At 46.2% G+C, this 26677-nt stretch overlaps 2 protein-coding genes across 3 annotated transcripts in view; both read left to right on the plus strand.

Annotated features, from left to right (window-relative positions):
- The window catches only part of LOC8035834 (ATP-binding cassette sub-family C member 9), a 75394-nt gene extending 66786 nt beyond the window's left edge, over positions 1–8608 (plus strand). The window contains exons 27-31 of one of the 2 annotated variants that reach the window (XM_029990516.4): positions 694–881; positions 2879–2979; positions 3090–3139; positions 3462–3608; positions 6718–8608. In XM_029990516.4, coding sequence (XP_029846376.2) covers positions 694–881; positions 2879–2979; positions 3090–3139; positions 3462–3608; positions 6718–6858 — 627 coding nt within the window. In that variant the 3' untranslated portion in view covers positions 6859–8608. The remainder of the gene's footprint in view (positions 1–693; positions 882–2878; positions 2980–3089; positions 3140–3461; positions 3609–6717) is intronic. The other variant, XM_029990517.4, reaches the window with a different exon arrangement.
- A 4030-nt stretch (positions 8609–12638) lies between these two features.
- LOC8035832 (60S acidic ribosomal protein P2) lies at positions 12639–20178 on the plus strand. The gene is made up of 4 exons (XM_029990518.3): positions 12639–12748; positions 13169–13340; positions 13422–13517; positions 20062–20178. Exons 2-4 carry the CDS (start codon positions 13169–13171, stop codon positions 20136–20138), a joined length of 345 nt encoding a protein of 114 aa, XP_029846378.2. The 5' UTR covers positions 12639–12748; the 3' UTR covers positions 20139–20178.
- Positions 20179–26677: the final 6499 nt, after the last annotated feature.

Below are 26677 nucleotides of genomic sequence, written 5' to 3' on the forward strand. Positions count from 1 at the left end.
AGACGCCAGGTGTGCAGTTGCACTCGGCAAGTCTCGGCCGACAGGTCAGTGAGCACGCACCGGCAGGGCTGTTGGGCTTTGGGCCTGCTGTGTGTGCCAACTCTATGCCAATTCAAAGGGAAGAGACGCAAATAATCGTCACTGGCAGCTCCACAGGCAAGCACCCGCTTTGGGATGTTTGTGAAGGAGGCGCACCCCGTCAGTTAATCTCTGGATTTTAGCACATGGGGAGGCCACGCAAAGTTGGGACACCTTACAAGGCTTGCCATGTCGAAGCAGAGCACGAACGCCTGCGCTCACTGCTGTCTCTCTTTCGCACTCTGTAGTGGAAAGCTCCGGATTTTTCGGGAACCAGACCGACTTTCCCGTTCCCTTTCCTAAACAGTGCCGGAATGTTTTCCAAATATGCGAATCATGTGCATCTTCTCTGGAGGTTAGGGAATCCGGTGCCCACATGCCGTTTTCCCCAACACGAGCCCCGATAAACTCCGATTTTGTGTCCGACATCAAAAATGGACCAAAGATCCCCCGACCCCTGGAAAAAGAACAAATCCCTAAAAACATCCTCAAATTGGAAGAAAAATAAACACCGCTAACACAGAACCCTGGTTACAGCCCTAAAGTCATGCTTTAAAAGATTGCTGCCTAGAAGCGTACCCGACACTTAGAGTGCACCATCTTTGCAATTGGCAGGTGGGAATCTGTGGAAGGACAGGCAGCGGAAAGTCCTCCCTCGTGATGGGACTCTTCAAGATGGTGCCCATTTCCGAAGGCTCAATTTACGTCGACGGCATCGACATCTCCACCGTGCCCTTCGACATCTTGCGCTCTCGCCTTTCAATCATTCCTCAGGAACCAGTCTTGTTTTCCGGTACCATCAGGTGAGTGATGTTTCTCAGTGTGGCTTCCATCGAAGCAGCGTAGGTACTCTACCTCTCAATCAAAGATAAACTTTTGTTAATAGCCAATGCTAGGCTGGTGCTGGATGTCAGAGTTGTAGACGTTCAAACTCGGCTTTGATTGCCAACTTCAGATTGCATAAACTTGGATCATTGGCTTACTTAAAATTTTTATGTTTATGGGCAACGACTGTTTAAAATGTTTCACCGGCGATTGAGAATTAAAAAAGAAAAAGTAAGGGGTACTTCAAATTAAGTAATTATTTATTTGGGACAATGCTGTCAACTACGGTGGACATAAATGTATGATTCAAAATTGATAATATGCAATTTAATTACCTAAAAACCTCCAACTTCCTTTTTAAATATTCACCTTATCTGGCATAATCTATTGAGAGATTTGTTTTCTGCCACCCAAATATGTTGTAGCCGTTGTTAAGGGTAGACCCCAGTCTTGAAAAACAAAAACTAATAGAAAAAATGTATTGCTCTGTAAGTCTCAAACAACATGTTGTGTAAGTACTACACTCAGGAAGTGCACATTTATGTAGTCACATTGGTTCAAAGTTTAATATCCAGGCAGTTTGGAAGCATGTTTGCTTTTCCCGTTTGCTGGTAATTCACTTGTTCATCACAACACACAGTTTTGCCCCGATCTCTTTGGATCTAGAACTCGAACCTGAATACTTTTTTTCAAGGTTTAGTACCTTGTAAATCAGAGAGTGCAGCAAGACAACAATTTCTGAAAAATGTTAACTACTAAGTTTCTGAATTGGCAATGTCTTCATTGACTAGTGTCTAATTATCAACGAAAAAATTTCAACTCATGATAACTTTGTCTAGAATGATGCTCAAATTATAGCAGTGGTTTTGTTGCACTTTTAACTATTTGTAGAACGTGCTGACATACTTCGTGCCAGAATTTTTTTATGGGGTATCGTAAAAATGTTTTGCAGAAACATTTGTGATGACTGAAACTAGCATCATTTTAGACAACAAAAAGAAATACGACCTTTGGGCCCCTTAAGCTCGGCCGAATGGTTACCTCCAAGTGCCCCTTTAAAGAAAATATTCGAAGAATTTTTGGCGGAGTGGAATCAAACCCTCAACTCTTTGGTTGCAAGCCAGACACGCTACCCACTAGGCCATGCAGACACGCTTGTATGGCTTTAAAACGAGTGGGGATTTAAATTTAGATATCGTGTTCCACTCTTCAAGGCAAAGGTTGAGGGTTCTCCTGAAACTGCCATCGGCTGGGGAGAGGAAATAATGCGCGTTTTGTAGCTTACGAACCTCAATAACGAAATCTATCCAGTATTTAGAGAAATTAAAAAAAAAAAAAGAGGTGCACCTTAGTGTTTTCTCTGATTTCAGATAAAGCTTAAGGTAACCTGGCAAAAATGCTTTTGTTGCACATTTTACTGTTTGTAAAACATGCTGACATACATTGTGCCATATTGTTTTAGGGGGTATCGGACAAAAGTGGGCAGAAACATTTCTGATAAAGTGGAGGTTTTTGGAAAACTGGAATAGCAAAAATTTAGCTTAAATTTGTGCTTAGCACGAGAACTTATGGTAGATATGAAACTTCATTATATATATTAGATGAAAAATGACAAAAAAATGTTAAAGGCCAGGGCCAAGCGCCCTTTTTTTTAAATTATTCTCAGTCGTTGGTAAAACACCGTGTATAAAGAGAAGCCTTATATGGTGCTAATTTACTTTTTTTTCAATAATCACATTGTGATTTTTTTATAGCAATTACCATGAACGGGAAGGATGATATATTTCAATAGTATCATCAGCCTTTTAGCCTACCATGCATGCATCAATCTGTCTGCCCTCTTTTGTCTTTTTTTCTTTTTACCATGGAGAAAAGTAGTAATTTGCAAAAGATGGGCAAAGGATTTTTTAAAATTTATGTTGTGTTCACACCAGCTTTTTATACTGATTTTATTGGTGTGCCTTGGTCCCTCCAGGCAAAACTTGGATCCCAGGGCGATGTATACGGATGAGCAGCTGTGGAGCGTCTTGGAGAAAGCTCGGTTGAAAGAGGTCGTCATCGTTTCGGGCGGCCTAGGTACCTCTGACTTTCGATCACCTCCAAAAATTCTGTCCTTTGGCTCGCATCAATATTGGTCATTTGGACACGTGGCAACGTGATTTGTCCAAACTACACTTTTCTTTTAGATGGCGAGGTGACAGAAGAAGGCTCCAACTTCAGCATTGGACAAAGGCAGGCAAGTATAGGAGGATGGACCACTGGGACCGGTTGCTGCGTATTTATGGACGATCAAATGCAATGCCTCGTATTGGGGATGAGAGGGAGCTTATTAGTAGTTGGCCAGATACAGTCGCACAATCGGACCAACTTTGATACTACGGAGAACTTCCATTCACAATTGCGTAGCAATTATCTTGAAGGGTTTCACCCTTTGTTTTTTTCTGACTGAAAACATGGTGATTTCTGATGTCCCGCGAATATTGAAAAACTCGCGTGAGTCGGCACTTTTTTTGCGTTTTTTATATTAATGAGGTGTTTTTATTCTTGCCACACAACAGCTCTTCTGTTTCGCGAGGTTTCTCCTGCAACCTTCCAAAGTGTTTGTGCTGGACGAGGCCACTTCTTCCCTGGATGCTGACCTGGACTCCCTGATCCAAGAGACCATGCTGAGCGAATGGGCAGACTCCACAATTCTTGCTATTGCGGTGAGTATTCGTACCAGGCACTCCGAAGATGATCAGTTGAGTTTGTTACGGGACTACAAACACTTTTTGTAATGACTCTCCCACTTTTTATTGCTTTCTGGTAATATTCCCTACACTCAATTAGCGCAGAATCACTAATAAATTGCCTAAATGCTGGCTGCTTTGAAGGGGAACATGCAATGAAATAGGACGGAGCATCTTCAACCAAAAGGTTCCTTTCTTTTTTTATCAAAATAAATAAGCTACTACCGTAAAATACCGGGCAAGCGCCCACTCAAAATTTACAGATAATCGCGAAAAAATGGGGGATGAGCGCTTGGCCGGTCATCAATTTTACATATCAATGTACTGTGCATATTTTCTCAGATCTTACAAATTTGCGAATGGGCGCTTAATGTGGAATGGGTGGATGCTCGGTATTCTACGGTATGTTTCTTGTAAGTTTGCTCACAGTTCTCGCTGTTTGGGACTTTGTAAGAGGGATAGTTGTGACCTTGAGCAGGATTTATAACAATAATAAATATAATTAAACTTACCGTAAAATCCTGAGAGATGCCCCACCCCCGAAAGATAGCCCACCCCAATTTTTGGATTGATTTGCTATATTCTTTTAAACGCCGAAAGATAGCCCACTACTAGTAATGGTAGTGTTGTGTATACCATAAAAACCCAAATATAATACGAGTTTTCTTTTAAATTTTGCTATGTAAAATTCGCGGCTCGTATTATACGCGGGTCCTAACAATTTTCAGCTTCGATGAGGCGCGATCCAACGCCGTTTGACGTAGTTTCGGTTTCGAAGCAATAAGGCGCTCAAAACAGCTATCATCATCGTTAAAATCACAAGATTCAAGGCGCCACCATCCGTCAACAGTGAGGCTCGGCAATGGCGTCGGCGCGAAGACGATATTCGACCGTCTTCAAAAGAAAGAGTAAAGCTATACGCACTCCGGAGTGCATTTCGGACGAAATGGCTCTACGCACTCCGTGCAGAGTTCATGCCGCTTGAGCCACCCTTTTCGAACGGCGTGTGTATCACTGGGGAGCTCGTTAACACAACCCCCTGCCTGCGTTCACGCCGCTTCGCGGCGACAGTATCGGCTGCTAATTACAAAACGTAACCAGTACACGCCGCTTCACGGCGTCCAGCCGGCAACCCAAGTCCCGCTGTCCCTGATCGCACCTCCGGGAAGGGAGACCCATATCATTTAGTTCTGCGAAGTTTCGTCGACAACATCATCGCAGAAAAGAAATGTCCTAAATATCGCCAATGCCTTGACAAAACAAAATGTTTGAGAAAAAAAAAAAAAAAGTATGTCCACCGCGGATTGAACTTGCGTCCACTTGCATACAGAGCGGACACTTTAAACCCTATGCTATGCCATCGCTTAGAAAACTCGTTGTGACCATTCGTTTTATACGAGTTTAGCGGAGTGCGTGTAGCCATTTCGACCGAAATGCACTCCGGAGTGCGTATAGCTTTATTCCAAAAGAAAAGTCCTTTTGGTTGCGGAAGGCATCGGCAACAGGGCAGCCGGACGAAAATTCGCCGTAAATGAGGGCAGCATCCACGGATGGAGACGGCAAAAGCAAGCTCTGTTTGCATGCCACGGAACAAGAAGCAGCTTTAGGAGCCCAAAGAATGGCGTGTTCGCCGACGTCGAGGCAAGTCTCAGCGACTTTGTAAAAGAGCAACGTGAACGGCACTTCGCCCTAACTTCGTAAAAGAGCAACGTGAACGGCACGTCACCGTAAACACCGAGCTGCTGCATGAGAACTTTGGCGAGCCGACATTGGGTTACTCGCTTTATGCGTCGTGCCAAGATTTCACTGCGTCGGCGCTCGCTCGTCGCTCGTTCTTTCAAGTGCGGGATTTCAAATGAGCTCGACGGCACTGAAGACTACTGCCTTTGGGAGGAGGCGTCGGACAAGGAGTCTGACAGACGTATGACAGTGATTAAGGTTCATTTATGACGCAAATAAGGAATATTTTCGTAGTCCTGATTTTGTTCCGTATTATACGCGGATAATTTTTTTTTCCGCAAATTATTTTTGTATTATTCACGGGTTTTTACGGTACTCTTCTCCTGGTCCGTCGTTCGTTTGCGCTGTATTCTCGTTCCAACAAGCTTCGAAGGGACACAACCTAAAAATAGCAATTTTTTTAAACTTTTCTTGATTGTACACTGAAAGTTAGCCCACTTCATATTTTCACCCGATTTGCTCTTGATGTTAAATGGGCTATCTCTCGGGATTTTACTGTATGTGTTTTCTGCATTTTGTTTTGTTTTTTGTCCTCCACATATTCTGTGTTTTTTTGTGTCAGTGTTCAGTGTCTGACAGAAAATAGGTTATTAAAAGGCCCCTTTTTGGAAAGTTCCTCAAGCAACATTGGTGGTTGCGATTTATCGTGCGATTAGATCCGACCCCTCGCCGAAGCCTGACGCAGCATTCGTCTTTGATGCAAGCTGGGCCGAGCTCACGACGAACGCCGACGCAACCCCTGTGTTCAGCGCACACTCGGAGTGTGCGCCCAAGCAACGGCGTACTCGGGGAATCGGCGCAGCAGCCACTAAATGGCTCACACTTTTGAAAGGGGTCTATTGGGATTTATGTTGACAAAAACAGGGCATGGGCAAGCGATTCCCAAACCTCCACGTAACGTGCGCACAACCTAAATATGCGAAAAATGTCCCTGTATTAACGGGGGGAAAAGAAGGAAATGGGACAGTGAGTGGGGTTCCCAAAAAGAGAAGCGGCCTCTTGGAGTGGTTCATTAACGGCTGCGTTCCTGGCGAGCGCAACGTAAGGCCGTAAATAAAGATTTCCCTCGCAAAGCTCCACCTCTTCTTATTCGAGGACGGCTTTAAAGTTGGGTTTCTTGGTCTTCCCAGGTTTCGATAAAACTGGCCCAGACTTTATCTTCAATTGGGGCTCATGAGTATGTACCAAAAGCACAAAACCCCGATCATTGTCCTCGTAAACCCGCAAGGCCAAGCAGATGGGTTGGAGCCCGTGCTTGGGAGCTCCGATACTAGCGAGCGAATCTTGTCGCCTTGCTGAGGAAACCAAATGTAGTATTTATGTTTCTTTGCATGTATCTTTTCAGCACCGAGTAACTGGGCTCCTGAACTTTGACCGGGTGATTGTTCTGGAAGCCGGCCACATCGTCGAGACCGGTGCACCGTCTGAACTCAGGAATCGACGAGGGAGCACCTTTGTGTCACTGCTAAAAGAGGCCGAGCACTAGCGTCACGACTGCATGTCTACGCTGCATTTACAAATATTACTTTACATATGAGGGGTGTCCCAAAAGTTCTCAGTCAGTCTTGAAAGAGGTGAATGAACTTGCATTACTTTTCGACATACTCCAGTGCCTGGATCCCCTTGGAAAACACGTGGGAAGTCTGGTTTTCTAAAAACCGGGTCACAGCATCAATGACGTCATCATCACCAAAAAAGTTAACACCAGGAAGTTTTTTTAGTCGGCTGGGGGAAGAGATGGAAGTCTGATGAAGCAAGATCTGTCGAGTATGGTGGATGCTTGACAACAAAATAGCCACAAGAGTGAATGGCAGCCATCACCACAACACCGTGGTGGGGGAGTGTATTGTTCTGATGGAGCAGCACCCCTTTCCTGAGCATATTACGACATTTGGCCTTCATGGCATCACGCAGGCGATAAGTAAGGGTTGCATAGCAGTTTCCGGTGATGCTCTGCCCTTTCTGAAGGCAATCGTGGAGCAGCACACCCTGCGAAACCCCAAAAACCGTGGCCGTCACCTTTCCCGGTGGCGTCACTTCTAGGGTCAGCGGCACCCGATGCGGTGGCCCGCTGCGACCCCCCCCCCCCTCCCTGCCCTCTCGTTTCAAGCAACAAAGCTTGAAACATGAAGACAAGAAAAGGGGGGGGGGGGGGGCAAACCCCCCCCCCCCCCCCCGTCACCCCCACTGCCCTTCCCCTGGTGAATCTACTGACCTTGCCTGCTGATAAAACGGACTGAGCTTTCAGCAGTGGAGAGGAGGTGTGTTTCTACGGTTGGGGCTTTGCTGTTGGGTTCAAAGTGGTTGACCCAGGTTTCATCCACAGTCACAAATCGGGCACGGGAGCCTGCGGGTTCTGTCTTGAGAAGCTCGAGATTATCCCTGGATGCGGTGTAGCGGGTGCGCCTTTGGTCACACGAGAGCAATCTTGGAACCCACTTGGCGAAGTCCTTGGTCATGTCAAGATGTTTGTTCAAGATTCACTGAACTGTAATTTTGGAGATGCCTGTAACCTGTGCAATAATCCAGATTTTTACTCGCAATCTGCCATTACCTCATCATGCACACAGTCGACGTTTTCTTGTGCAGTCACTTTCCACAGGGCTGCCAAGGCAGGGGTCGTCTTCGGTGCCCTTCCATCCACGATTGAGTTTCATGGCCCACCTCTCTTTCATTGTGCTGTAGGATGGGGCATCCTGTGCTTATGTCGCAACCACGTCATTGGGGGTGCCTGCCGTAGTTAGGCCTTTCAGAAACAAATATTCAATCACCGAACGTGTCTGCACTTCGTTTTAGTGTTTTAGTTCGACTGCGCTGATTGCCGTTGGTGGCTGCCACAGGAAAACCGTATTGTGTGCATGCGCCATTTTGTCTGCCGTACATCTTAAGTGCCCGTGTGCTTTTATAAAGTTTCATGTCTCTGCTTGCACTCTTGTGCCAGGCCAAGAACACTTGGGGTGCCCCTCGTAGATGTGCCTTCGCGTACAAGGTATACATGTGGGCTGTGTTGAGCAAATGGGTTTTTTGTTTGCCTTTGTGCTGGCAGCTCGAGACATATTTATAATACATGCATCAAAACTTTATTTTATTGTCGTAATTTTATTTACTGGACGCATCCTCACAACATTATTTATTTTGATACGCTGAACACTGTACGTTCTGCTTGCCTTTTTTTTTTTTTTTTTATACAAATGGTGGAGAAAACAATAAAAGCATTTCTCAGAAACTGATTCAAAGTGTATATGTTTGTGTGTGTGTGTGACTGTCAGGAAGAGAGAGAGAGACACGCATTCACTTCCCTTAATCAAAACATTGTTGTGAACACACAAAAAAAAATATATGTAGTATATGCATATATATGCCAGGAGGCCTATGTTGCGCTTTTTGGACCCCCGTGGCGACTAGGGAGAAGGATGTGACATCAGCAACGCAGCAAACGCAGATTGTATGTTGATTGGTGAGAGCCGCTGATTACGAATTTCCGCAGAAGAAAACAAAGAAAAAGTGAGCTTTGTTTTCTTCTGCGGAAATTCGTCATCAGTGGCTTCTGCCAATCACTATCCAATCCACGTTTGCTGCGTTGTTGATGTCACTTCCTTCTCCCTAGTCGCCGTGGGAGGCCAAAAAGCGCAACATAGGCCTCCACATGTTCCATTTTAATTCAAACAGATTTAATTACAAAAAAATTCATAAAAGATGCACTAATACAGTTTGGGCAGGGGAGTTATATGGCCAGGAAGACATTATATGGGTGGCTAAGCTTTGCAATAAGTCTGCTAATTAATTTAACCCTTTACCGCATCATGGGTCATATATGGAACACACCGGTTAAGAATATATAAGATATTGCAGCTATGCCTTGTGCTCAAACTGCATGCGGATCCAGATATGGCACATACCTCCGCTTTGTGCGCCAACCAAGTAGTGCCATCTATCGGTGGCGTTTTAAACTGACAGCCGCATTGTTTCGGTTTCCGAATCTTCCGTGCACGTGGGTTCGTTCTGTGAAAGTTCATCGCACATACGGTAAGTTCTTGTCATGTGACTTATTTCAGTAATTCAGAAGTTGTTTCTAATTTGTTTAGGATACCCTAGACGCATATTATGTTAACACTGACCTGATATTTTGTTTGCAAAACATTTTTTTTAAGTTTGTGCCAGATGTGGCACAACATGCAGTCTGCTATGGTGACGTTGAATATTGTAATTGAAGTATGTGCGTGTTTTACACTTCTTAGACCTATGGATTCTCGGAAATTCTATGGCAAGGGACCACCTGGAAATGGAAATGAAAGCGAGGACAGTGAGCTGTCTGACGATGGTGACGACCTTTACGTGCCACCAGAGAAAGAAACTGTACCCCTGCATGACCTCTCATCATCTGATACAGAATCGGTCGATGATGCTGAGCTCCTGCCATCCCCAAGAATCAAAAAGCAGAAGACTAATATCCCAACTTGGAAAGAAAAAACATCCGTCTATGATCCTGAGGCCGTGAAGTTTTCCGGTGATACCACACTTCCACGAGAAGTTACTGAACTCGACACACCTCTTCAATACTTCAAATATTTTATTACACCTGATATTGTGGACCACATAGTCGATCAGACAAACCTGTACTCAGTACAATGTGAGCCCAACAAGCCAGTGTGTGTAACTGGAGCAGAACTTGAACAGTTCTTTGGAACAATTCTCTACATGTCCATTGTGAAGCTCCCAGCGACGAGACTTTATTGGAACAGTCACATCGGGCAGCATGCTATTTCGGACATCCTATCGTGCAACCGTTGGGAGGAGCTCAAGCGGTTCCTCCATGTCAACGACAACACCACATTTGCCCCCATTGGTCACCCATCTCACGACAAGCTGCACAAAATCAGACCGCTTCTGGACATGCTAAACGCGCGGCTGCACTTGATTCCAAAAAGAGGAGTATCTTGCAGTAGATGAGCAAATAATTCCGACAAAATCAAGGTCATCAATTAAACAGTATAACGCCAAAAAACCTCACAAGTGGGGATACAAGGCATTTGTACTGAGTGGAATATCGGGGTTCAGTTATGACATTGAAGTGTTTGCTGGCGCTCAGAACAACACCGTACCGGTTGGCTGTCCAGACCTTGGCGCTAGCAGCAACGTAGTCTTGCGACTGTGCAAGACTGTTCCTGAGCAAAAGAACCACAAAATTTTTTTTGACAACTGGTTCACCAGTGTGCCACTTGCTGTTCAACTTGCCAAGAAGGGCTTGCTTCCTTTAGGAACAGTGAGAGCCAACAGATTGCCTGGGTGCAAGCTACCAAAAGAAGCCGAGTTGAAAGCCAACGGACGTGGCAGCATGACTGAACGAGCCGCAACAGTCGATGGTGTCGACGTGTGTGTCGTGGCGTGGTATGACAACAAGGTTGTGACCACTTTGTCTACCTATGTTGGAAGTGGCCCAGTGGCTGAAGATGAGAGGTATGACCGAAAAAAAAAACAACACCTGATGGTTCCGTGCCCGCAGTCGGTGAAAGTTTACAACAGCTACATGGGGGGTGTGGATCTTCTGGACTCCATGCTAGGGCTTTACAGAATTCAAATCAGATCAAAGAAATGGTATCTCAAGATATTTTTTCATGTCCTTGATTTGGCATTAGTAAACTCTTGGCTCCTCTGGAGGCGAAGGAATGGAAAAGGAATGTCGCTCGCTGACTTCAAGTTGTCTGTAGCTGAAGGTCTCTGCAAAGCTGGAAAACCTGCCGAGAGAAAACGAGGGCGCCCGAGCAACGAAGTCGAGGCTCAACTCATCGAGAAAAGGAGACGTGGTCCTGCAGCTGCAGTACCCTCGCAGGACGTTCGCCTGGACAAGACGGACCACTTCCCCCTATGGATCGAGACACGGGCAAGATGCAAGTTGCCGAGTTGCCAGGCAAAATCCTTTGTGTCATGCCAGAAGTGCAATGTTCCTCTCTGCTTGAACAAAGAGAGGAACTGTTTCTTGAAGTTTCACACGTCCTAAATGTTTGTGTATGTTGACACAAATCTGTCATTTAATGTTTTTTTCCAAACAATAAATATTCTTTCAAATATTGCCACAAATAGTATGGTCAAAATAAGTTGAATAAAATGTCTTGTGGTTCCAATAAAATTATGTATACTGCATGCTGTCCCATAAATGGCACAAACCTAATTTTATAAAAAATCTCGCATGTTTATTATAATTTTTGAAAAATATTTTAAGTTATGTTTTTATATTCCCCAGCTGCATGAAATATATTTTTCTCGTCGTCGTAAAAAAAGTCATGCGGTAAAGGGTTAAATTCGTCAATTAACTTTTTAATTAGTGAAAAATTAGAAACTTACTGAGCGTCATCGAAAACCACTAAATCAACTCTTTTCAGATCGACTTGAAGCTCATGGGACACTGGGGGGCACACCAGAGTTACCACTCGTACGCAAGGCTAGCGGTGGCGGAACGCGATGATAAAATCACCCGCGTTCCGCCACTGCTAGCTTTATTCCTGCTGCATGAGTGGTAATATGGTAGGCCCCAAAGTTTCCCACGAGCTTCAAGTCGTTCTAAAAAGAGTTGATTTAGTGGTTTTCGATGACGCTCAGTAATTTTCTAATTGGAACCTAATGTCCATCTTCACTAATTAAAAAGTTGAATAATGAATTTTAATTAATTAACCGACTTATCGCAAAGATTAGCCACCCACATAATGTCCCCCTGGCCATATAACTCTACTGCACAAACCGTATTAAAGCATCTTTTACGGATTTTTTTTTTTTTTTTTTTGTAATAAATCTGTAATAAATTCGAGGAACATTGTAAGCAGTGAGATTTTGTTGTGTTCGTCCGTTTTTCTTTTTTTATATCGTTTTCCATTTTAGGGTCTACAAGATGTCGAACATTGTAGCCGATATTTTGTTATCGCAAAGAATCCCGAATTAGTCAGCAGCATATAGTTATTAAAATGCTCATCAGTAACGTTTCGTGTTTTTTTTTTTTTTTTGTTCTTTTTTTTTTGGGGGGGGGGGGGGGGGGTATTTATTTGCGCTCGTGAGCGCAGGCGCCAAACATGTACTATTCATGTGTTATATCTTATATTGCTGGATGAAAATGAATATAAAACGAAGTGAAGCTGGATAAACCGCAATCGCGTTTCATACACAGCATCCGTTACGCACGGGGACTTTCAAGTATAGTGAGTTTCGGTTTCAGTTTCACAGCCACCTGGCGAGGATTCTGGCGATGTGTACTCTCGTTGAAAGAAAGTTTAGCCGCCTGAGTCGAGAATACAAAGGGCTGCTCAAGCGCCGCGTGGTGAGCAAGTTTCTTTCCCTCATTTTTGCTGCGGTGTTGAAGACGTTTCGTGTCCTCGCGACTTAAAAAAGTAAGTACCTTTTGACGTATTGTCGTCTGACATTTTTAAATGATCCTCAGTGGCTGTCTGAAGTACGACGGACATTCATACATGCCTGAAGCTTCTGGCGATCGCCGTCAATAAAACAATTTTTACCCAGAAAAGCTTCGGCACTGTAGGCCTAAAGGTAACACGTGTGCCACCGGCCGTCAATGTTCTCGACAACCAATTCGTAAAGTTGCATTTCGATTTTTTTTTTTTTTAATTAAACAGTCAAGCCTGATTGTTCTAACTCGGCGATATTGTGTTGTGGTAATCAGTGGTTTCAGTAACCGTTTTCATGTACGCTGCGGTCAGCCGATTGATTGCAGCGTGTTCGTTCAAAGCCGCGATTCCCGGAACGAGCTCGCAATTTCAGCGTTTTTTTTGTAATTGTTATAATTCTTTCAGATGCGTTACGTCGCCGCTTATCTCCTGGCCGCGATGGGCGGAAACAAGGACCCATCGGCTGCCGACGTCGAAAAGATACTCGGCAGCGTCGGCATCGAAAGCGATGCCGAGCGCGTCAAAAAGGTGATCAGCGAACTCAAGGGGAAGTCTGTCGAAGACGTCATCGCCAAGGGTGAGTGTCGACTTGATGCTGGGGCTGCGCTCATACGCAAAGGCAACGGCGATCGCTGAGTATCCTTGCCTTGCTGCGCAGGCAAGGAAAAGCTGGCGTCTATGCCGTCCAGTGGAGGCGGTGCTGCTCCTGCTGCTGCATCTCCGGCCGCTGGCGGTGCTGCCGCTGCGCCCAAAGGTACGCTCACTTTTCTTATGTTAAGCATTAGCCACCCTTCGAAAGTTTGACATATGGAACGCAAGTGAACGGGTCCCGTACAGGTCAGTGAACGTGTGTGGCGATCGCCCATCGAGTGTTAAGCCCCAGGGAGCGAAACAAACTTATCCCACCCGGAGGAAAGATTAGGATGCCAATTCAGCGTTTTGTGTGCTTTTAGTAGGTTTATTTCGTGCCACAGCTCGAGAATTTGGACCCTGGGGGCAGGTCTCAGAGTTGGAAGCACTGGTTGGTTTTAAAGACTTTGGCTTAGTGATATGTTGTTTGAAGGGAAGAGTTGGTGCCATACAGCAAAATACTAAAACATGGATGAGTGCAGGTGTTGGACATCATACCTTCTGTTCGTTGAGCAGGCAACAAACACTTTTCACACTGTTGGCAGGGTGTCTAGCGACCGGGTAAACCGGGAATTGTCATGGAAATTTTAATTGCCAGGGAAAATCTTAGATATTGTCAGAAAGCGAGCCCAGTCAGTTAAAATGAGCCAGAGACGCCATCGAGTGCCCTAAGCAAAGACTTGAGGACTTGGGGGCAGAAAAATGGGCAATAAATTCTGCTTAGAGCAGGGCACGGGCTCTGCTCACCTGATGTAGAGTGTGCTACCCAATACAAAAAGAGCAGCCGACAAATCCAGTCCAAGCCTTAGATTGGAATGAGGGTACGACACTAGGCTTGATCCAGTTAGAGCTTCAAACCGCAGACCCCAATCCAATCCAAACATTAATCCGAAAGTGTGCGCCTGGCGGCCGTGTGCCTTGCTCCCACTCGGTTATTGACGTATGTGGTTGAGTGTCGTGTTTTCGGAAGTGGCCTCTTCAGTGACGACGTTAGCGGCAAAAAAAGTTCTCGTTCAATCTGGACTGGGCGAACCCGAATATTTCGGAATATGCAAGTGATGCTCAATGTGCAAAATGATGCTCAAAGTGCTCAATGCCTTGTGTTGCAATGGTCATATATTTAACCGCCTCTGCCGCGGTTAGGGAATTTCACCTGAAATTGTCACGGAAACCTTGGAACAGTCAGGGTTCAGTTAGCATGCTCCGTAATGTGATTGAGCTAGAAACGCTAATGAGCAGGTTATGTATCTCGAAGTTCAATTTCTGGTTTTACGAAATGCCTTGTCTACTTCAGTGTGTGGGAGTGTAGAAAGATTTTTTCCCCGGTGGTAGGGCCGTGGCTTTCTGTCAAAGCAGCCCCCATCGCCAACTTCGTTTGTGTGTCTGATCGTAATGATTTTTTAAGTACAGGGGGTTCTCAGAGTTAGCTCAGTCAGTGTTACTGGGCAGATTAAGTGTACAGTAGCATGACAGCCCAAAACCGTTGAGTGCGGGGCCATGCACTTCCAGCTATATGGTTACAATATGAGCACGAATTACGAATGGGCAGCGTGAGCCACAATTATTACAAACTAAATTCATGGGACGGCCCAACAAGCTCGTTACAATTAATGGATCGCGCTTCTCCGCTCCATGATTGCGCCCGCCGTACAGCCATTTGTGCCGCCAGGAGGTGAACCGGTTGGAGTGTTTCTGAGGCTGGGTGGCAGCATGCTGACGGCACATTTCGCTGAAGAAGCTTTTTAGAACCTTGTGTAAACGATTGTAGTTGCCTTTGAGAAGACGTCTATATCTTCTATGAAAGTGCAGGAAAAAAGCACAACCCGTCAATCGTAAGTCTCGTGGCGTGATCACAGAACATGCCTTGGCACATTGAAGTGCTGCATCTGCCTTCGCACGCTGGGGTACCAATTTATAATCAATGCCGTGTGGATGATTTTTAAGATGTGTTGTGGGACAAGGTTTATGTGCCGCTGCACCAGTGTTTTACTTTACACTTGCGACTGTATTTGTAACTTGCAGCAAACGCGGGCCAAAAACGAGCTTGTTTCCATGCCGACGCCACGGCGGCGATTGTATTTTTGCCTTCCAGACATTTCTAGCAGTCGATTGAGTAGAAGTGAATGGAAATCTATTTTTCTCTATCCCCCCATATCCCCCAAACACTTCTTCAAAAGCGGTGGTGTGGTTTGTAGCCCACGCTTCAGTGCATTGCTCCCTTTTCGAGCGATGTAATTTTGATCCATTCGAGTGGATTTAGAACATCGTTAATGGCGCATAATAGCACACGCTGATCAGTGCAGCTCACCGGAACAGCTAGACGATCAAGATCTCTGCGCGACACACCTTCGAAACTTTCCCGGGGAGGGGGAGGGGGTAAACGCGTTGATTCTTGATCGGTATCCAAATGTGTTAAAGCAGAGACTTGGCACTTCGGCATGTCGAGGTATGTGCTTTGATGACGCCGCAAAACTGGTGCTGCACTTTCGTCAAAACGTCTGCATGTTCTCAAAGGCCACTACGACCGTTTACACAAGGGTTTAAAAAACTTGCGTAACGAATGGCGGCGAACGAAGAGAAAAAGTCTTTCAGCACGCAGACGCCCAGCCTCTGCAACGCTCCTAAAGGTCGACTCTGGTACCTTACAGATGGCCGATACGGAACTTCCGGTGGCCACACTCGCTGTAGCAACCAAGCGAGGATGCGTGGTGTACCAAATAGACTACTTCCATAAAGCCCTGCATGCAACACGGCGCGCGTTGCACTCTGGGAACTAGTTGGCCAGGGAGGAGGGTGGCATGGTTTCGGTTTCGATCGACACGTCGACAAGAGATTGTTTTCTGGTCCCGAGAGCGTCATTTGTGGTCTCTAAACTAACCTAAATGGTCATACCTCGAAGCTTTAGCATAATCCCGAGACGTATAGCTTATCTTAACACATGCTTGTTGTATTTTTCTACTTGAGCCTTCCTGTTAGCGTTCCAATCGAGGTATGTGGACGAGCCAGTGCTGGGAGTCTCGACGCTGCGAAGCTCGGTGCTCGGGGATCTTACTTGTGTACGAATCAACAAGCTGTAGCAAACAATAAGTATGCATACATCGAGCTCGCGCCTTTACATTAGTGTTGTTGATCAGGAAGTTTGTTTGCTTCGTGCGTCCATAGACGAAATATTACTTTTTGCAATTACTGTTTTTCTTAATGTTCCCGAGTATGCGAGGTAAAACTCGGAGGTGCCATTGAAAAGCTCAATTTTAACACACTTATCTCTTATCTGTACTGACCTGCAGCACTGCACGAAGTGAAGTCCCCACCCGCTTGCATTCCACTAATATTCAACATTGCGTATGCGCGCATAAAGTTATCCTGCAATCATATAGACAAATTCGCGCATACAGACCGTTTTCAGAATGCAAAAGTCGAGCACTTGTGTGAAGAATGTCGCACTGTTCGCCGAAAGTGTGTCAGACGGGCATGAACCCCTATGCGCACCGCCTTGGGGTTCATGCCCGTCCGGCGCACGGTGCGACATTCTTCGCACAAGTGCTCGAACGAATTCAAAGCGCATTTGACGGTTGCTAATGGCCATAAGATTTGTTATGTGTTTGCTTTCTTCCTGCCTGAGTATGCCGAGATAATTTCAGACACACCGTTCCCGGCACAGATCTCGGGCGTCAGTAAAAACTCGTCCAAAAAGGCTTAGCGAGGAGTAGGGGACGCTTGTTAGGGCCTCCGTCGTAGCTAGCCGATCTCAGCGTTTGCGAAAAGTTAATCTTCTATCAGCATAAAATTTGAGTGGAAGATATATGATGACACGAGGAAGACATCATAGTAGTTTTTGTGCAGTAGTGAGGTCGAATTTATTGCGTTTCCTTAAAAGTTCATGCGTAAACGCTGGCCTCAACTTTGATACCCTGTGAGGATACGGTTTGCTTTTAGCCCAATGAAGTAACAAGAAGCAGACGTTTGGCAAACAATATGCGTGTAAGGCTCCAGACGAACAAATTTCAGTTGTAGTTCACTGGTACTAGACGGGATTACTGACATTGAGCTCAAAGATACACTCGTGGGGTGAGGTGACTAAGCCACGACTTACTACGTTCGCATACGCACGCACAATATCCGGTGTTTCGGGAACCAAGGAAAGTGCCCCGGTCTTCTTTTTGTATCACTCGAGAATGAGCGTATTGTATGTTCGTGAAAAGTCAAATAATCGAAAACGCAAGCAGCGCGTTCAGTCACGGCGTGATAGCATGAGAGGAAGCTGCTCAGTCGAAACCGAAACTGAGTGGCCAACTAGTTCCCAGAGTGCACTGCGTGGTATTTTGCCGCGATGGGGCGCTTCGGTTTTGGAAGAAGTCCATTGTCATAGTGATCAATGAAACAGCCCACACCTGTGTGCAACAGCAGTGTGGAGCACAGAAAAGCTACTCAGGCTCAGAGACGAAAAAAAAAAAATGCACAAAAAGCTTATTTCAGTTTTAGACTTTGGGGGCACTCCTATTCATTTCATTGTTAGGACACCGGTCTTCTGCGTTCCTCAGCACGAACTTAACATGTAAGCATTAGTGGCATTTTGCATTCTAGGTGTGACAGTATCGAAAACTGTTTCACCATGTTACTAATAAATCAAGTATAATTATTCCGTGACTATAGTGGCATTTTCGTTGTCATAACCGTTCTGAAAGAAGAATGCTTCAGGTCTGCCATAGCCTTGCGTTCTCCTAGGTGGCTAGTGAAGCGTCAATTATGCACAGTGCATACCCATAACCTATAAACATTCTTCAGGTCTGTCATCTGCGGCTGCGACGCATAGAGATGAAACTCTGCGCCCCGAGTTAAATCCTTCTTGGAGGGCAACCGATAACAAACAATAGTGAAGTTCTTTGTGTACTCTGACCCAAAAGCTACAGTGATCTTTTTTCTTTATAAGAGAACTTTTGTCCACATTACCAAAACACAACTTTAAAGAAACTCTAGAAACGCACATCATTTTTAAGTCGTCGCCTCGCCCGGGTAGCAGAAGGGGGGGGGGGGGGGGGGGGGGGGGGAGCTGGACAAGAGCGATGTCGTTTCATTACATTCCAATACTGCTCCAGCTGCTGAGGAGTGGACTGTAGCGTATCCAGTGTTGGTTTTTTTAGTCGCTGAGAAGGGAAGGGAGTGACTTGTCCCTCCTCCAGTGTGAGCTGCCTAAGACAACGCTTCAACATTAGTGCACCTCGAGCGTGCATGGTGCCAAAGCATGGCGAAGGGCATGGAGCATGCCATCTATTCTCATTCTGTCAGTGGCTATAGTAACAACTCTTTATAGAGATCTGTGGAATTTTACGCAAATAAATAAAGTTTAGAGCAATATTGACGATTTAGTCGTTAGTCCCCTCCTTTCCACTTGGTTTCTCGGCATTGAGGAGGGGCGGATCAGCTTCGCCTTCACGTTGATGTGGAAAGTGTGAATAGACCTATTGCTATATTACCCAAGCATCAAGGAGAATGCAGGCATCGGTGTTCCATGTGTCGCACATGCTGGCCTCAGCAGTAGTAACTTTTCTAAAGCAAATACCTAAGACTAACGGCATGTTGCACGTGCGTTAGTCATCGCTTTATTTTGGTTATTTACTTAGAATCTTATTTGGGGAAGGCGTGAGATGCGTGGAACACCAATCCCTGCATTCTCCTTGATGCTTGGGCAAATGGTCTATTACCATGTCTAAAAGGTTAGTGGAAACGACGAGGGACGAGAAGCAGGACACATACACAACGCTGTATGTGTCATTGAGCGAATGACCATTCCGTGACGTCATGGGCTTTGCGCCCAGAATTTCATATAAATCTCGCCGTCAATATTGCTTTAAAGGGGGAAAAAAGTTGCGTAAATTTATTTTTTGACACTCGTGTCCCAACCAAACTGATTAAAAAAAAATTTTTTTTTTTTTTTTTTTTTAGGAGGCATTTAATTGCGAGGTCCTTTAACTGGGGAGTGCGTCTTTGAACAAACCCTTTATTGCACAGGGGAAAGTGCTCTCTCCAAGCATTAAAAATCTTTTTTTTTTTTTTTTTAGAAACCAATGCATAGATGGTGCAGAAAAAGTGGCTAGATATGTGTGGTATCAAATTAATATTGGCAAAATGTGGATAAACGATAAAGTCCGCTACAGTGCGCTTTCCTTTCGTGTACAGCTGAAAGTTGGGGTGTATTGACTGCATGATGCTAAAAATGGAGCATCCTGCTTGACCGTCCTCAGTCACTCCTAAAAAATGCCTTCCAAACTCCTTTCTGAGTATTTGTCAATAAGAAAACCTGAAATGGTCTGGCTGTTTGGGGACACCAAGGCAGTGGAGGAAACTTTCTATTAAATCTTCTCTTACTTTACTCCTCTCTTATTGCCTCGTGTTGCGATGCCCTGAAAGCAACTTTCGAGATAACCATAGTTCTGTCGGTGATGTCACTAATTACAGGATGTCAATTTAAGCTCCTAATGAGTCTTGTTTTCCTGAACTAAGTGGTTAGCTTCTGCAGTGGTTCACCATTGTGGTTGATGGTCAAGTTATTTGGAATATTTAGCCTTCAGTGTGGAGGGCACCCTGCATCACAACTTTGTTGGGCAGCGAGAGGCTGCCCTTGCCTTAGACAGTTCAGTGGTAATTTCGAATTTGTTGTGGCATTCCAGAAGCAGCCAAGAAGGAGGAGAAGAAAGAAGAATCCGAGGAGTCCGGAGACGACATGGGCTTTGGCTTGTTTGACTAGAGGCCCCCTCAATAAAACCAACATCTCCATCAGCCGCCAACCTGCCAGGGTTTCTTGGTTTCACCTTTTGGAAGCTACTTTTAATTCCCCTTGGGTTGCTTTTTCCTAGTTTAGCTATGTGATGTTCTACCCATTGACCCTGTTCTATCTTGTTGCCCAACATGTGAGAGTAGTCTTGGCCCACATCCAGTATGCTAAGGTAAATGGTATGAGAAGCGTCAAACTGTTGCAAATAGATTGATTTTATATAGAACCTGGTAACTTAAGATACCCTAAATATCAAAAAAAAAAAAAAAAAAGCGCGTTTTGAGGTCTGCTTTAGACGGGGCAATTTCGCCCAGCAACCTGACGTCGCAACACGAGCTACACTGGCCTCGCGTTCACACGCAGCAACCGAATTACTACGACTTTACATCGTCACGAAATTTTATTTTTCTTGCGCTATTTAGACGCACTGTTACGTGCTAAAAACATGTTTTATATCTTTAATTTGCGTTGATAATTCCGATATTAAAGGGATACTTCAACGATATTTTAAATATACCCGTCGTGTTCAAAAATAGGTTGAATATGATCCACAATATCCATGAATGACAATCGCTCGTTTGCATTTTGAGCCTGGTGTCTGTTTTCGTTGTAAACAGCCCACTCTGGCTAGCGCTCTGAGAACAGCCAGCGAAGACCACGTGACATCCAACGCAATCGTGACGTGGTTCGTCTCGGGACGAGCAAAGCTACGGCGAGACTGATGTCGACAGGATGGCCTAGTCGTTCCAGCCACCGAAGCGGCTGCTTTTGTACGAATTTTGAGTGAGGGGTTAATCCATGCCAAAGGAGACGGAAATTTTCGTCATATTTTGGATATGTTTAAAAAATGTATTAATAAAGACGTCTGAAAGTAAGGACGGCTAAGTTTGAGGGCTGAATTATGTTTGTTTTTGCTGACGTCATGCTCCAAAGTGCGGGGAATCCGAGAAAACCTCCTGTACTTAAAATCATTTTCGAAAAAAAAAGCTATTTTTACCACATAATTTTAAGTTTGCATGCAATCGGTCACTAATATATTCTATCTCACCTTGGAAGTAAAACGCCTTACGCAGCCATTTTGGGTCCAGGCAGGCACTCCTAAGCAAATTTTTAAGATTTCTTAATTTTTTTAGTCAACTTAAAATTAAAATTTAACTAAGAAGCCTTTTTTTTAATTATTTTTATAAATCGTATACTCGACTAGGTTGCATTACAATTGTAAAAGATTATTCGGACCGTTTTTAATTGATTGGTGAATATGTCACTTTCTTCAAAAAAAAAAAAAAAAAGCCATATGGGCAGCGGTGCTTGCATTTTCTGAAATGGCCGAAAGGTTAACCGACCCAATCTGTTCAACATATCAAGAAATTGGAACAGTGCTATTCGTTATTTTGGAGAAATTATTTTTAAAGAGGCAGGAGGCGGCAGCGCCTCCAGGCGTCCACCTCGTCGGAAACGCACGCCGTCGTCTGCTACGTTCGAGTAAAACCACTGATCTCCATGACAATTGCTGGATCGCGCTTCCCCGCTTGTTCGCTGCAGCGCAAGTGAAGCCACCGGACTTCACTCGCTTGGGATACGATTTGCCGTTTCTGCTAGCCTTTGCTGCGGTTTTCCAGCGTGCTGTAGACACGTTTTCTACTCGTTCGTCGTCATTCGCCGAAGAAGTTTTTTGAAGACTCTGTGTATTGTTGAGACTTGCCGTTGTGAACACGTGGAAAATTTTACGAAAGTGCACTGTCGCAGGAAAAAGGCACAACGCGTCGAAAGGAAGGGCTGGCGGCATGTTCAAAGCTTCCTTGGCACGCCGAAGTGCCGTGTCTCTGTGCCTTCGCACGCTTGGATACCGACCAAGAACCGACGCCGTGTGTATGTGTTCAGCGAGTGCAATGTGCGTGAAGCTGTTCGTGCCTCTGGATCAGCGTCTTTTCCCCTCGCGGTTTAGGAACGAGCTTAATCCAGCGTCCACTAGCGACGGAAGATGGGGAGAAGGTACGTCTTTTTTTCGTCCTTAGACGATTTACACAATACCGTGCACAACAGCTCCTCATCACTGGTCAGTGCTGGCTTATTATCAACCTACTTAATTGCATTTGACGTTTGAGCGCGGCTCGCCTAATTGTAATTGGTCAACCGATTGCACACGACCATATCGGCCGCGCTTCAAAGATTTTCATTCTCGCCGTCTTGTACTTTTGCTTTCGAAAACCCTCCTGGCTCTACGTACAACGTTGCCCTATTCGTGCTCCCACGGAATCTATTAGAGTAGATTTGGGACATAGCCATGGTTAATATAGTACATAAGAATACGTACAGATCTCCCCCTTTTATTGATAGCAACTCACCGGAACAGCTGGACGATCCAGAACTCCGTGGCCGATATATATAAATGATCTAAAGGCATCTACGCGCGACACACGTTCAGAACTTTGGCGCGGCGTCAATTCTTGACCGGTATCCAAGCGCGCGAAGGCACAAAGATGCATCACTCGGCGTGCCAAGGAAGCTTTGATCACGCCGCGACACCGGCGACACGTTTTCGACGAGTTGTACCTTTTGATACGGCTTCACGCACATTGCACTCGCTAAACACATTCACACGGCGTCGGTTCTTGGTCGGTATCCAAGCGCGCGAAGGCACAGAGACACGGCACTTCGGCGTGCCAAGGATGCTTTGAACACGCCGCCAGCCCTTCCTTTCGACGCGTTGTGCCTTTTTCCTGCGACACTGCACTTTCATAAAATTTTCCACGTGTTCACAACGGAAAGTCTCAACAATACACAGAGTCTTCAAAAAACTTCTTCGGCGAATGACGACGAACGAGTAGAAAACGTGTCGTCAGCACGCTGGAAAACCGCAGCAAAGGCTAGCAAAAACGGCAAATCGTATCCCAAGCGAGTTACGCCCGGTGGCTTCACTTGCGGGAGCGGCAAGCGCGATCCAGCAATTGTCATTGAGATCAGTGAGTAAAACACTGCACAGGGTACTTGATTTCTTTGATTATATTTGTATAGCTAAAGCTGAGAATCTTGACATTATGACATGTCTATTTATATTGACTAGAGAGTGCATATATATATTGTGACGGTTGTAAGGAGAGGAAGAAGACGTCACGTTGGGAACAAGCGGGGAACAGATTGGGGCAAAGGACACGCTTAAATAAAAGCGTTACACTGGTGTCAGAAGTGGGATCTTCAGTGAAGACGCCTTCTGCCGGCACGCATGGACCTTCCTCGACAGCCTGAGGATGAGATCCCGCGAACCGGAGAAGCCATCGCGCCCCGGCCGGTTCCCGACTCCATTGACCCTAACATTCGAACTGAGACTTCATCGGCCATTGAAGCCCTGCTGGATGCCCACCACCAACGGACTGCCCAGGAGCTCAGGCACAGAGACGCGGCCCTTTTGGAGGTTCTGTCGAATTTATTCGAACGAATATCGGTCGCACTTCTTGATGGCCTGCGAGCGCTCGTCCAGCCAGGACTTTCGCAGGCAAGTCCAAGTTATCTGCCGCCAACATCAGTGACGACAAACGTCGCGTCGACTATACCTTTATCTACTCCACGCCTTAAGCTGCGGCCATTGCAGTTTGACGGCACAGGCACATGGTCTGCCTACGTAACACAGTTCGAGATTCTTGCTAAAGCCAATCGCTGGACCGAAGAGCAGCAGGCACAAGTACTTGCAGTCAACCTCAGCGGTCCAGCGTTGCAAGTGCTCCACCACATGCCGCCTGAATCCCGTGGTTCGTACACCTTGCTGGTCCAGGCGTTAGAAGAACGTTTCGGCGATGGGCCTCAACGTCACCTTCACCATGCTGAGCTACGTCATCGACGACAAGCATCGGGTAAGACGTTGTCCCAGCTCGCTGACGACATCGAGCGTCTTGCGCGCTTGTCGTTTCTCGGGTCTTCCGAAGACACCGTAGATGCTGTCAGCACTGCGGCGTTCATTGATGCTATTGCATCTGAAGATATCCAAGAAGCTGTGCGTCTTTACCACCCCCGCACGTTTCGGGCCGCTCACACGTATGCATTAGAAGTGGAGGCCGCTCGCAAGGCCTCACGGTGGACAACCATGCATCAGTCGGCAACCACCCTTCCGACAATGACTTGCTCGAGTTCCCAAGAAGAAGGCCACAGCAGAACAGAAAGTGAAGATGCTCAACCAACAGTTGCTTTTTGCAAGGAAACTACACCTGCTACCTCGCTAGGCTCGTGTTCAGTTGAACTCGGCGCTCACCTTATTCCGCTATACGAGACTACTGCTTCTCGACTTCAACAAGATGACGCTCTCCTTCTAAAAAGCTTTCTATCTCGTTTTTCGACGGTATTCAGCAGTAGCAACACCGATTTGGGAAAAACAAATCTGACCGCACACCGCATCATAACCGGTGATGCTGCGCCCATTCGACAGCCACCTCGCAGGGTGCCGCTGGCTAAGCGCGCGCACGTAAATGACCTTGTTCAAGAAATGCTCACACAAGGTGTCATTGAGCCAGCCTATGGATCCTGGTCTTCGCCGATCACCCTGGTAAAAAAAAAAAGATGGATCGACTCGATTTTGCGTGGATTATAGAAAGCTGAATGACGTTACAAAGAAGGATGCCTTTCCACTACCACGGACAGATGACATCTTAGACGCACTCGCGGGTTCCACTTGGTTCTCGACTCTCGACCTGAAGAGCGGCTACTGGCAGGTTCCAGTACATTCAACTGACCGCGAAAAAACAGCCTTCAGCACAGGCTGTGCGCTCTACCAATTTACAGTCATGCCATTCGGGTTGTGTAATGCGCCCGCAACGTTCCAACGTCTGATGGAGAAGGTCCTTCAGGGACTGACCTGGTCTGCGTGCCTTGTTTATTTAGACGATATCGTGGTCCTTGGGAAAACGTTCGCCGAACACTTGGCAAATCTTGAGCTGGTTATTCAGCGACTTCAGGACGCAAACCTGAAACTAACTCCTAAAAAATGCACCCTATTTGCTAGGGAAACTCGGTACCTAGGCCACGTTATCTCAGCCAATGGAGTTTCTCCTGACCCAACGAAGTTGTGTGCCATAACCGATTGGCCGACCCCGACATCAGGTGCGGACGTTCTGAGTTTCCTTGGCTTAGCGACTTACTACCGGCGATTTGTTCCTGGTTTCTCGCGAGTCGCTAAACCGCTTTATGCTCTAACTGAGAAGTCCAAGGTGTTCAACTGGTCCACCGAATGTCAAGACTCCTTCGAGGCACTCAAGCAGGCATTAACATCGCCCCCTGCACTGGCTTACCCAAGAGATGACGCCTTATTTATTCTTGATACAGATGCAAGCAACACTGCAGCCGGTGGCATTCTATCCCAACAGCAAGAGGGCCACGAGCGAATCATCGGGTATTATAGCAAAGCATTCACAAAACCGGAGCGTAACTATTGCACCACAAGACGCGAACTTCTTGCGATAGTCAAGGCACTCTCTCACTTCAATCACTACTTGTGCGGCAGGAAATTCATTATTCGTACAGACCACGCGGCTTTGACATGGTTACTTGGTTTCAAGGCGCCAGAAGGACAAGTGGCCCGCTGGCTAGAACAGCTTCAGCAGTACAACTTTGAGATCAAACATCGAGCCGGATCACATCACAGCAACGCTGACGCCCTCTCCAGACGACCATGCAGTGAGGGCTCCTGTCGACAGTGCTTGAGCATGATCCGCCGTAATTCGACCCGGACAGACATGTTCTGCCAGGTAGCCATCTCTAACAACATGTGGTCACCTGAAGAGATCCAAGAGGCCCAGTTGCGCGACCCTGCTGTCGGCCTATGTGTCCAATGGAAGCGAAGCGGTCGCCGACCGCCACGTACCGAGATATCTCATCTTTCTCCAGACGTCTTAAGCTACTGGGCCCAGTGGGACACGCTGGAATTGCGCAACGGGCTTCTTTATCGTCGCTGGGAGTCACCTACTGGTGACCGAGTCGTGTGGCAGCTAGTGGCACCACCCGAGTTCCGCGCCCAGATTTTCAGACAGCTTCACAGCAGTCCTGAAGGAGGCCATTTTGGCTTCAATCGCACCCTTCGGAAGATACGCGAGCGCTTCTACTGGTTGCGTGCCATAATGACGTTAGATTATGGTGCCGGCAATGCGACATGTGCGCCTCGCGTAAGGGTCCACACAAGAAAGCGCACGCGCCTTTGCAAGAATGCATCAGTGGAGCACCATTTGAACGTATCGCCATCGATGTTCTAGGTCCATTACCACGATCAAAAACTGGAAACAGGTATCTTCTCGTCATTGTGGACTACTTTTCGAAATGGCCAGAAGCCATCGCCATTCCTGATCAGACTGCCCCTGTTGTGGCGGATGCTCTGGTGACTCACTGGATATCCCGATACGGCGCACCCTTGGCACTGCATTCCGACCAAGGGCGGAACTTTGAGTCCCAAGTATTTAAAGAGGTTTGTCAACAATTTAACATAACCAAGACAAGAACGACGCCACTGCATCCTCAGTCCAATGGACTCGTGG

This window comes from Ixodes scapularis, unplaced genomic scaffold, assembly GCF_016920785.2.
Source record: "Ixodes scapularis isolate PalLabHiFi unplaced genomic scaffold, ASM1692078v2 PGA_scaffold1__304_contigs__length_218370807, whole genome shotgun sequence".
Lineage (NCBI taxonomy): Eukaryota > Metazoa > Arthropoda > Arachnida > Ixodida > Ixodidae > Ixodes > Ixodes scapularis.

Excerpts from the sequence above, each read along its gene's own strand:
- LOC8035832 (XM_029990518.3), top strand. The coding sequence starts at position 13,169 with ATGCGTTACGTCGCCGCTTATCTCCTGGCCGCGATGGGCGGAAACAAG. Across the intron at positions 13,341-13,421 it reads CGAAGACGTCATCGCCAAGG|GCAAGGAAAAGCTGGCGTCT; the intron begins GTGAGTGTCGAC and ends CTTGCTGCGCAG. Across the intron at positions 13,518-20,061 it reads TGCTGCCGCTGCGCCCAAAG|AAGCAGCCAAGAAGGAGGAG; the intron begins GTACGCTCACTT and ends GTGGCATTCCAG.